The sequence below is a fragment of the Pyricularia grisea genome, assembly GCF_004355905.1.
Source record: "Pyricularia grisea strain NI907 chromosome Unknown Pyricularia_grisea_NI907_Scaffold_7, whole genome shotgun sequence".
Taxonomy (NCBI): Eukaryota; Fungi; Ascomycota; class Sordariomycetes; order Magnaporthales; family Pyriculariaceae; genus Pyricularia; species Pyricularia grisea.
The window spans coordinates 2,991,084-3,003,316 of record NW_022156720.1 but is presented as its reverse complement, the minus strand read 5'-3'; the positions used below and the strand labels follow the sequence as shown (position 1 = coordinate 3,003,316).

Below are 12,233 nucleotides of genomic sequence, written 5' to 3'. Positions count from 1 at the left end.
GCCAGAGGAAGCAAGATTATATCCTGATATACATGCCGAAGATCTGCATCCGCTTCAAGGGTCGCTCTTGTTGCCTTGAGTGCGCCAATAGTAAATACCCCCCAAATATACAATGATTAATATGTGAAGTGTTCATCAAGAGACATGTTTGTTGCGTTTTTATGAATGCCAGGTATCGCAGCCCAATGACCTTGGATACATTTTTAACCAGTCAACCCGTAACGCAGCGGCTAACCTTACCGGCCGTTAACACAGTCTGTAACGCCGGCGCCGGTGGACTTTGAGATCATCAGGATGGACACAATGACACCGTACAATCCCAAAACCTCGGCAAAGATGAGAATCAGTACCATGCCCACATACAGGCGTGGCTGTAGGTTGCTCGCTCGGACTAGAAACCACGGAGTGGGGAGGGCACAGCAGCAGGCAAAGGTCAGCGACGGAAGCGCAGGTCACTCAAATGACCCAAAAGCAAACTCGGTCACATTACCTCCAGCGTCCCCCACGATACCAATGGCAAAGCCCGCAGCCAGGCCGCATAGCCCGACGGACAGACCCGCCCCGAGCATCATGAAGCCCGTGTGCAGGGCCATCTTTTCCTTGAGGTCGTTTGTGATTATGACGGAGGCGACCAGGCCGTAGATGGACAGGATCTGTGCCATGATGGCGCACAGCGAGTTCTGCATCATGCGGTCCGGGCGCGTCACGCCGCACGAGAAGATGGCGCCGGCCGACTTGGCCGTGCCGTAAGACGCGCCCATGACGGTGAAGACGATGGCGCAGGCGCATCCTAGACCTCCGAAGAAGGACTTTTTTTTTATGATAAACGAGTGGAGAGAGAGTGTGTGGTAAGGGAGTTAGCTTCGTGATTACCTATACTTGGTTAAGGGGTAAAAAAAAAGGGGGGGATGGAATGGTCCTGGTTGCTTTGACTATGGGTGCACATACAGCATACACGGGGCTGTAAACGGCCAGCGGGATTATGTTGATATTAGTGGTGTGATCTTTGATCAACCAGGCTAACTGGAAAACTTGTTTTTCGGGGGGTTTGGGTTGAGAAGTTTGCTTACCACCTGTCGAGATCCATTGTGCAACCCAGTTTCACGCAAGTTTTACGTTATTTGAGACGAACACAAGGCAGTGAAAGACTACTTGGTTGAACAGAGATGGATACAAAGATCGTGGACAGCCTTACGAGGTTTTTTACAAAAGAGATAACAACCCTCCATGAACTCACTGGGTGGTAGCATATATGGAAAGACAATCAAGGGGAGGCAAGCTGGATGTTCCCATGATGGATTTGGTGTGACAGCCAAGTATAAGCGAGAAAAAAAAAATGAAGAATCAAGATTAGTGGTTGGCTTTGATATTCTGTAATCTAGGTAGGCAGCAGTTGCATGGTTGGATGACAGCTGCATATTCACAGCTTCGACAAGCGGCTGTGGTACGGTACCCGGCATTCCTGAGGTTATTTGACCTTGAGCAACCCGAATTCGAGGACATGTGATGATTATAATATGATGATGTTTTATTGTAGTGTTACTTGGGTATATATATATATATTCAATATGTCGAATTTAATGGAAGTTTAGACAGTATCAAGAATATCTAATAGAGTGTTGTGGCTGCAGATCGTGGCCGTGTATCGCCGTGAGATATTCGGTTATTAACTCATGTATCTAGTTCTAGTTGCAGCTGGTGATGAGCGAGGCACACAAGGTAAGGCTTTGACTGCAAATCCAAGTGCAGGTGCATATGCAAGGCGAGAAGACGAGGGTCATAACATCTCGTCGGCCAGGATATGGCTTGCCCTTGTCAAACAGTTCTGTGATAGGATAGACTATGACTTCACGCAAGGGATAAATCGCCCATACAAACTTTTGACCTCTGGTGCAGGCTGGTCTTAAAAATCGCGTGAATTTGTTTGTTGTATTATTCTAGAAAGTATTGTAGAAGTCGTCCAGCCTTGAGCCATCCAAAAGAAGCAATCAAAGTGACACTGCCGAATTTCCAAAAAAAAAAAAAAAAAAAAAAAAAAAAAAAAGTTGGACCCAATCGCTAGGCTACCTTGATCAGGTCTCGTCCGAAAAATAAGACTTGTATGCTGTAATACTAAGCTTGCCAAAAGTAGTATTATTGGTAGAGGATATCCTGTCACAGGTTTGACGGAACCAAAAGAGCGGAAAGGAGAGTAAAATAGGTAGTTACCAAAGGGACGAAACCACGTCAACGCGGGGGCCAAGACCCAACGCTTCAAAACGGGCTGTAGCAACAGAGGCCTCAACTCAGCCTTGGCAAAATCAACAGGTGTGACCATCCGGGGCTTAATCCTTGTCGTTTCATCATATCCTTGCTTGGGTCTGCCACTAGTGTACTCTACTACTGTACAGTATGCTCCCAAGCTCCGTAGTCGCTAAGAAGCATTATCCAAGACCTGGATGCTACCCCCCCACTCATCGAGGCTTGGTGTGTGGTTGCGTGGTCAAGGTAGTATACAGGGGCAAGCAAGCAACTTTGACCACCAACAAAGATTTCCTCAATGGGAACCGCACGCAACTACCTGGTCACACGTACGGCTTTTTAGTTGTGCAAACATGATTCGAAGAAAAAACAACGATTTTTTTCTCTTCTTTTTCTTGTCTTTCAGAAAAAAAATATGACAGGATCCATAGAAACAAAACCCCAGAAAAAGGCCATGTGCGTTGGAGCCTTAAAACTTAACTGACATCGCCCAGGCAGACAACACAGACAGACAGCCCTTTCCCTCCCCGCAACCCGAACCCGAAGCCTCCCCAGGAAAAATAATGATTGGTCCTTTCCTAAACTGACGAGGACGCGCGTTCCTCTCAGATGATGTTTTATTGTTTGCGTGTCCCAGACCGCCGCCTTCTACTGAATTAAGATTTCCATCTTAGCCATCAACCAACCAGATCCACTACCGCCTGCTTACCTGCATGCCTGCATACCTTACCGACCTACCAGAGTACCTATCTACGGATAGGTAGCAGGTATGTATCCAAATCTACTGTACAGTATGTGGGCTGACCAGATCCGATGAACCAACCTGTCTGGTCTGTAGACGCCAAGACACATAACACGCCCACGACCCGAACCAAAGTGACCCGATCGGCACCAAGTGGATTCCTACACCTATGTACTTTCGCCGCATTTAAACATTTTTATTTGACTGTGTATTATGGTATACCTACCTACCTATCTTTGTAAAAAATTCGTCATCTTGCCGGAAAAGTCGTGGCTCAGCGGTCAATCCACCACCTTGTCATGAATGAGCTCAATTACGAGGCCGTCTCCATAAGTATACCTAGTTCTAGTAATTATAGTACGTGATAGACAAACAGCCCTCACCTCGGTACCCACCGGCCACGGTCTCCCTTCGCTATTTCGCTTTTCCACCCCCGCTAAGCCACCCGCGAGACGACTTCATGACCGGGACGCGGGCGGAAGAAATGAACGTTGTGGAGATGTTTGTAATGCATCATACTACACGTCACTCATTCGCCGGTTGGTCAGGGAGATTTCATATAGTAAACAATCCCCGAGAAGATCATTAATGCCATTTATACTCCTGGAGTTTTTGGCTTTCTCAACAGGGCAGCTAGATTCGTATTTGGCACCTCTTCATGATTGTCTCTTGCGGCCTCCCACGATATTCCCCGCCCGTTCCAACTGGTCGCTCAAACGTCTCGTAACGCTAAAGCTCGTCTGTCCCTTGTCTCTGTTCGAGTCAAGATTCTAGCTCAAAGTAACTCTCTGCGCCAAACACTATTGCGGAGGAACCTGTCAAACAATCTCTTTTCACCCTACTTCCCGATTTTTTTCGGTTTTTTTTATCTTATCGTTGTTCCTCGCTGTATTTTCTCTTTTTCTCATTCATTTTGTGTCGTCTCTACAAACGAAAGCTCCCTATAAACCCAAGGGGCTACTTCTGTCACAGACTTGGCCAGGTCTATCCCCCCACATTCCAAAAAACCCCCTTCGGGTCCCCTGGTCAAAAAATAGCCGTCGTTTTGAACCGTCAGAACGGATCCCCTGGCCGTCAAAACCACTTGACCCGCCACCCGGACTTCCCACTACGTCCGTTTCTCTCTCGGTCGGGCTTTGTTTTTTTACTACTAGCTAGGCTGCCAAGGCTGGACTTGAGGTAGAGTACATCGCAAAGAGTTGCGATAGTATTGTTTTTATTCTTCTTCTTTTTTTTCCTCTTTATAGCAGTTTTCTTTTGTCTTTCATTTCTCTACCTATTCACTTGCTTCCACGATCCGTCTTTACCTTGTTTTTTTTTTTTTAAACTTGGTTTTCTCTCTTCTCTTCTACTTGTTTGTTGGCTGGATCCACCACTTCTTCGGTTCGGCGCCTTAATATCTAGACTTGGATTAAACCTTGCCTACGGGTGGCATCGACCGCACTTTGAACGGTTAGCACCAGGCCGAGACGATATCGATATTCTCTGCCCTACCCGTCTTTTGGAATCAAAAAGACAGACGCTGTTTTGAGGATATTGTACGCCCTTTAATCCGCTTTGTTGGTTGTCGACTGTTGGAATCGGGGCAGTGAGAGAGAAACATACAGTCCACATCAACACAACCGCTACAATGAGGTTAATAGCATCTTTGGCCTTGTTGGCATCACTGGCATCTTCAGTCACAAATGGATCATCGATACCGAGGAGGGACTCAAGCGCACCAGCTGCGCTGAGGGTAGTTAGCATGCCGATGGAGAGGCAGCACATCTCGAATCCGCTGGAGCGGGACAGGTTAAGGAGGAGATCTTCCATCACGGCGACTCTTGACAACGAGGAGACGTTGTACTTTATCAACGTCTCCATCGGCACGCCAGCGCAGAAGCTCCGTCTTCACCTTGACACTGGCAGCAGTGACCTGTGGGTGAACTCGCCCGATTCGAAACTCTGCTCCGTTTCCTCGCAGCCGTGCAAGTATGCCGGGACCTACAGCGCCAACAGCTCCTCGACATATCAATACGTCAGCAGCGTCTTCAACATTTCTTACGTTGACGGCTCAGGGGCCCAGGGCGACTATGTCTCCGATACCATCTCGCTAGGCAACACCAAGATCGACAGTCTCCAGTTCGGAATCGGATACACGAGCAGTTCTACCCAGGGAATTCTGGGCGTTGGTTATGAGGCCAATGAGGTGCAGGTCGGACGTGCTGGGCTCAAGGCGTACCGCAACCTCCCCTCGCGCATGGTCGAGCTGGGCCTTATCGCTTCCAACGCCTATAGTCTTTACCTCAACGACCTGCAGTCTAACAAGGGCAGCATCCTATTTGGCGGCGTCGACACTGAACAGTACACGGGCACGCTGCAGACAGTCCCGATCCAGGCCAACGGTGGCCGCATGGCCGAGTTTCTTATCACCTTGACCTCGGTCACTCTGACCTCGGCAAGCATTGGCGGCGACAATTTGGCCCTGGCCGTGCTGCTCGACTCGGGCTCCTCGCTCACGTACCTTCCTGACGACATAGTCAAGAGCACGTATAGCGCCGTGGACGCTCAGTACGACAGCAACGAGGGCGCCGCCTACGTCCCCTGCTCTCTCGCCAATGACCAATCCAAGAAGATGACTTTTACCTTTTCAGGCATCAAGATAGATGTGTCCATGAACGAGCTCGTCCTGGACCTGGTGACGTCCAGCGGCCGCCGCCCTTCGTTCCGCAACGGCGCCTCCGCCTGTCTGTTTGGCATCGCCCCGGCCGGCAAGGGCACCAATGTCCTGGGCGACACATTCCTCCGCTCTGCCTATGTTGTCTACGACCTTGACAACAACGCCATCTCGCTCGCCCAGACCAGCTTCAACGCCACCAAGACCAACGTCAAGGAGATCGGCAAGGGCAGCAACTCCGTCCCCGGAGCTGTCGCCGTCTCTTCGCCCGTCGCTGCCACTTCGGGCCTTTCGCTCAGCAGTAGCGGCAAGTCAGGATCTGGCGCAAGCGCCCCTGCCATCCCAATGCTCTTGCTCGTCGCTGGACTCTTCTCCGGTTCGTTGTTGGTTCTGCTCTAGACTTGAGCGGCGTTTTTTTTCTCTTCTTCTTGTTTTGTTTGTTTTTGTCAGTTTAAAGCATGAAAGCGAGCTGTATTTAGCGTCAAAACATTTTTTTTTCTTTTCTTTTTTTTTTTCTCTCCTCTTCTCCACCTCTGGGCATTCAAGCCCCCATACCATACATATATATCCTTTTTATATAAGACATGAGCATCGAGGCTGTTGTCGGTCCAAAACCCCTTGTGATGTTATTTTAGCACCGTATGATCCGATCCAATCAAGGCCAAACAACCATATATCTCGACCAGACAGGGGTAATCGTTACCATCCTCGTTAAAAGGCATTTCTGGACAGCTGAAATGTTAATTTGGATCGGAGGATGGAAAACACCGATCCTGTGTGTTTGGCGCATTTTGTCTTTGGCCGCTAAATTTTACCTTCCATGTTCAACAAACCGATTTCCCCTCTGGTTTGGAGATCGGCATCGATTTTAAATTTCGTGTGAGAACAGACGATCGTCACCTACTCGGGGCATATCTGAAGCCGCCTTAGACAAACTCACTGCGCGTCGACACATTATTTTGAGACACACGTGTGCACGTGACAGGCAAAGACTCCGAAAAAAAGGAGCAAGTTCCAAACATCCTAGATAATATAAACTGCCTCCGAGGCCAACACATTCCAAGCAAAAGTTACCAAAGACCCCATCGCTGTCCTCCCAAGATCCCCAATACGACATAAAAAAAGAATCCAGTGCAAAAATCATCCAGTAGCCCACATAAGCCTGATGTGATCCATGATCCGGTGCCGAAAGAAAAGACACAAACAAAATAGAAAAGCCAAAACCAATATCCAGGGCTGGCGCAGAACAAAAGTGTGGTATAATAAGGAAACTCCAGACTCCATCCATCACCACCGGCGTGTTAACATCAGACATAATGTGAGAAACAAGGAATACGCTACCATATCATTTATAAAGGAAATTCAAATAACCGTGGCCCGGCTTTTCTTCTCCAAGTTTGCTCAGTCATCAGCTTGCAAGCTTGGCAACTAAAGTGCCTTGTACTAATCCCAATTCAGGGAATAATGAGAGCCGATGATCCTCAGAATCAGATGAAGACCATGGTGGTACCATCCTGAGCAGTACTCGTTTCTCAGTTGTCCCAGGCCAAAGGCATCTCAAGGAGTGTATGCCATGCTGACCTGCGTCTCTTGTCATGCTGGACCATGTCGTCTCCGCCGTCCGCGACTTGGCCCATCTGGACGCTGGGCCAGTACCTCGCGTAGCATCGGGTCGTCCTTGTCCTTGTCGACATGATGTACCCTAACATGCCTTTGCAGGTTATCAGGTCTAGGGTACTTATGTTCCCGATCTGGACAGAAAGGACATATATACCCTGGCGACTCGTGCACTAGGCCGTGTCTAATCATCTCGTTCTTGCGCTTGAAGCCTTTGCCCCCTTCGCTACGAGGGCAGTTCTTAACCGAACAGTACCAAGGGCGCGACGAGGAGTGCACGTTGGCGTGTGAATTGAGAAGATATTGGGTATGGAACGGCTGCGCGGGACACCCTGGAAACGTACACACAAAAGTCCCATGTGGCATAGACAGTGCTTCGGCGTTGTTGCGCTGCTCAGAGGCAGCGGTTTGTGCATTGGCGGGCGGTGAGACATAGTCCCCACTGCTGCCCGGAGTCTCTGTTGCGCTGCTACTGCTATAGTCGATGCTGTGCCGCGGATACCCACTGTTTACCGGGTGATGAGCGTAGTAAGGACTTGGTGCTGCTGAAAGACTGTATCCGGGCGAAGGGAGGTCTGATCTTCGATAGCCTTCATTTGGTGACAGCGGCGGCGAACCAACGGTCAAGCTGCCAAGAGGCGGCAGTCCACCTGGAGGAGAATGCGGGAAAAGTGAGCCGCGGCGACTTCCAGGGCTTGTCTCACCAAAACTGCGGATGTCTCCCAGGGTATCGCGAATGGACGGCAGAGGATTCTGACTAGCGTTCGATTCTGACCTTGGTGAAACTCCTTGAATCGGCGGCAGCTCACCAGCGTGGCTGCGTGTTGAAATTGATGCTGGAGATCTAAGTATCCCGGCGTACATAGGAGAGAGGCCCGACTGCGGTGGCGAATGGGCGTATGTGCTACTGCGCGGGCTGTATGGTGATGTGGCGCCTAGCGGTGGGTTTCGATCTTCCACTATTCGGTCTTGATCATCCCTCTCCAACCCGCCCTCTGAGCTCTTGAGGGGGCCATCGCGCCTACCTCCCCTATCCACTATGACCCTGTCACGATCCGATGATACGTTCAGATTTGTGGGTGGTCGCGACTTGACGTTGCCGATTCCAGCTCGATGGTCTCCAAAGTTCAGCGCGCCGAGGGCACTGCTAGCCAGAGATTGCAGATCATTTAAAGCTGGGGGGGATCCATCCCCTATGGGCTGCGGCGGGGTCTTTGCATCTACTAGCATAGCGTCTATCTTATTTTGCGCGCCTGCAGCAGCATAAGACTGACTCTGAGATGCCTTGCTGCCTCTTCTACTTGAAGCCAGGGCGCCAACTTCGTCGCCAGAATCATCCGTGTCGAGGTTCTCTGTGTCGTCGGAACAATCCGACGGTAGAGCCTGGCGTGCAGCGAGATACGCCGTTTCCCTATTCCTACCATCCGTATCAAGGAATGATATCAGCACCCCATCACCGAGGTTTGCCCTGCGTCCCGAGCGGCCTCGTTTGCCTTCTGATCCTTCGGGGCTAGAGGCGTCGTCACCCTCGCGATTTTGGTCGGCGAGTTCGACAGATGATGTGGGGGATAGCTTGAGGTCGACCCTCTCTCGGGGCCGAAACAATGGACTGTTTTTCGGTACCACTTCATCGGGATCGTAAACGTCTTCTCGGGCGGCGCTACCTGGAGCAGTGGTCCACGATGTCATGGCGCATTTGTTTATAGTTCTTGCAGCTCAGGCGGTGACTTGTTGGGTTTCAGTGCGCCATGAGCGCGCGGCGGGAGCTGGCATATAAACAAGCAAGAGTGCCGATGCTTTTGAGTTCTCGGCGGCGCTATAGGATTCAGCAAATCGATGGGTATCGGGTCGAAGTCCAAGGACCTGTTTGTTTGCTGTTTCCCTTATACTCCACACTAAGACGGACAAACCAGCCTTCTTATTGACATCAATTTGAGGAAGCTGATCTGAGGTGTAGTAAAATAGCTTCTTCCGTACACCACACCACTGTCGCCCAAGCGAGGCTGGTAGACTAGAATCTGCAACAATGCAGAATAGTCAGTCTTGGGTGGTACGACTTTTTGCTTGTTGGCGGTGGTGGTGGTGGTGGGCGGTTGAGTGTGATCAGAACAATACTCTGGAGCAAGCAACCTTACCTACCTATCTATCGTTCTTTGTTTTCAATCTTTCTTTCTTTTGCCCAGAGAAAAATCACACGGCACTCAAAGGGGGTTGCAATGCCGTGGCGTTGGTTCGGGTCTGGGCGAAACGACCAGAGCCTCCTCAGCTCCGTTCCCCAGCGGGGGGGTAGGGCGTTATGCTAAAAGATAGTCCAGCAACACCCAGCGATGCGATGGATGCGAAAGGTGTGGGCTTGCTGTCGTACAGTGCGCGCAGTACTGTGGTCTGGGGAGGGCGGGGGGCGTCACGATGCCAACAATAATCTGAAGTTTGTGATGAAAGCCAAATGGAGGTACGTACGATTAATTGCAGGGAAGAACAGGTAAGTAGGTTATTTCATGGGAGGAAAGTCAATCAAGAGCGAAAATAGACGTAGGGTAGGAGGGGGGTGTACAAATGGCCGAACAATAATAACAGCAAAAAAAAAACAATTAATTGCAGACACAACCCTCTCCGTATGGTGAGTTGAGTGGGTAGCAATAGATTGATAGCGACGACCCGGTCGCAATCTGGGTGAGTCCTTTGTCTGGGGGGCGTCTGGATGCGCGTAACGACTCGTGAGGTGACACTTGGGAGGCGGGGGGTTTTTTCCTTTTTAATTGCGCTTGTTGTTCACGGTACGGAGCAGGCGGGGCCACATTCAGCTCTTGGGTTTGCTTCTGATTGTCTCTGTTTTACGGAAAAAGACTGCTAACGAAGCGGCTGACGAGGCTGTTGATTGTAACAAGGTACAGTAATGAATCTCTTTGTCAGTTGCCTCCCCCGTTGTTGTGTGGGAGAAACTAAATATTGACTGTTTGGATTATGTAACTGATGAAGACTGGTGACGGAAAGCAAGATGTATGGCGGCCGGGGGCGGTTTGTATGAGTGAGGCAAATAAGTGGTGAAAGGAATGCAGTCTGGTGTATGTATTTTGAGTGAGTCTCCAGCAGTGGGGGAAGCGCTTATTTTTTTTTATTATTTTTTTTATTTATTTTTGACCAAGTCTCGTGAAGGGTGTGAAGGCAAGCAAACAACAGTAGTTGAAGGAAATCTACCCCGGTCGGCCCTTGCCCTTCCGTTCATAGTTTGCAAATGCAGAAAGGTAAGGTGGATAGGTAGGTAGGTAGATAGGTACATTCTAGCTAATGTAAATTACCTACCTTAGGTATCAACTACGAGGCAGAATAAAACACACTTATCCATCCCAGGCAGGAAAAGAGACAAGGAAGCGGAAATGACTACCTCTGATGTAGAACCAAGCTAGAGGATAAATTAGAAACCAGTGAAATCCAAATAAACTGGACCCTTCCCGCAACATTGGGTGACAAGGGTTCCCAAGTATCTTGCCGCCCTACCAGGATCTTTGCAAGTACTGGCCTGTTTAGTTGCCTTGTAGGAGGGCCCCCAAAAAGATTGTTCCAATGCGCTTGTTGTGTAAAATTCGTCGTATGCACCCTCACTCAAAAAAAAAAAAAAAAAAAAAAAAAAAAAAAAAACTCACATCCTGGCTTTGCAAGGTTGCTGGGCTCTGTCGCAACCTAGTGCGACTTTCATTGGTTTCTCTTGGGCGCCCATAGCCACTCAAAGTTTAAGGCGCCGCTCGTCAACAAAGGTACCAGTCAAAAAAGACCAGTTAAACCTGCAGCCTGCAGAAGGAAGTGGAGATCTGCTGAGCCGCTCCCGTCGACCCGTGTGTCAATCAACCAATTCTGCTCGTACCTCTTCGCCTGTCACAAGGTGACTGGACGGATGCTAGCACTAAGCCGCAAATGCAACGCAGCACCACTTGGTTTCCCACTTGTGCAATTACCAAGGATCGGCTCCTGCGCGAATCGCCGCAAGGAAGAGAAAAAAAACAAAAAGAAAAACCCCATTTTCTTCTTTTTATTTTGCTTCTGCTTGGCTCCGAAAGATCTCGACCGTGAGAGGCTTTTGGCTGAGCCGCAAATATAAAGTTGCCACATTGCGATGACAAAGGGAGGAAAAAATAGAAAATGAAAATAAAAATAAAAAAGCTTTGAATGCGGTGAAGATAATGCACTACAAGAAGCAATTTGAGGGGGGAAACACAGCATCCGCCATTTTTATTTACAATACAACCTTGCTAAAAACCGGCAAACAAATATGTCCATGGAGAAAAAGAGGCCGACCCACAACTTCGATCCGATCCTTGGAGACGTATCCGTAGGTGCGAGTGAGGTGCACAGTGTGCTGTTATGTTATATACCCGGGGACCTACCTGTAACACTCTTTTGCTAGTCGGGGTTGGGTTGGAAGCTTGTGGACCCTGGCGCGGGGAAGCTCCAGCTAGATTCGTCCTGCCAAGTCCTCTTGGCCCGCCAACTCGACCGCTGATTGATGACTGTTGACTGTCAGGCTGTCATAACTACTAAGAGCACCCCAAGTTCACTCCTACAGTAATGGCACAAGCCCGTCCTCATTTCGATCTCCGAGAGACCCTGGGAAGTCTGACATGCCCACTACTCATTGTCATGCATTGATTACGGGTCTATCTTCTTCTAGTCTAGCATCTCTCCGGCTTTATCGATCCCTCAAATATTGTTAGGGAAGAAGAATTTGGTATCTTTTATCCCTTTTCAAAGTGTCATAAGTTAGAGCCAATCTGTTAGGAAATGCAACTGTACCATAAAAAGCATTGGCAAGACAACCTGCCCGCCTTGCGGCAAGCGCCTTCCTGGGTACCTACCTAGGTACTTATGCTATAACTCGACAGGGGGATATTGAACCGAAAGAAAATGGGAAGTTATATGGGCCATGACAGTAGGTTCCAGCGAGTGACAGCGCAGGATATTGGATCTAGTCGAGACTGTCTT

At 49.4% G+C, this 12,233-nt stretch overlaps 3 protein-coding genes across 3 annotated transcripts; 1 reads left to right on the top strand and 2 right to left on the bottom strand.

The window, feature by feature from the left end:
• Positions 1 to 236: 236 nt before the first annotated feature.
• Positions 237 to 761, bottom strand: PgNI_09919 (uncharacterized protein; the record flags this gene model as incomplete). Its single annotated transcript, XM_031129900.1, has 2 exons — positions 237 to 391; positions 491 to 761. 2 exons carry the CDS (start codon positions 759 to 761, stop codon positions 237 to 239), a joined length of 426 nt encoding a protein of 141 aa, XP_030978116.1.
• Positions 762 to 4,613: 3,852 nt separating this feature from the next.
• On the top strand, positions 4,614 to 6,038 carry PgNI_09918 (uncharacterized protein; the record flags this gene model as incomplete). Its single annotated transcript, XM_031129899.1, has 1 exon — positions 4,614 to 6,038. The coding sequence occupies one exon, from the start codon at positions 4,614 to 4,616 to the stop codon at positions 6,036 to 6,038; it is 1,425 nt and encodes a 474-aa protein (XP_030978115.1).
• Positions 6,039 to 7,232: 1,194 nt separating this feature from the next.
• On the bottom strand, positions 7,233 to 8,945 carry PgNI_09917 (uncharacterized protein; the record flags this gene model as incomplete). The annotated part of the gene is made up of 1 exon (XM_031129898.1): positions 7,233 to 8,945. The coding sequence occupies one exon, from the start codon at positions 8,943 to 8,945 to the stop codon at positions 7,233 to 7,235; it is 1,713 nt and encodes a 570-aa protein (XP_030977916.1).
• Positions 8,946 to 12,233: the final 3,288 nt, after the last annotated feature.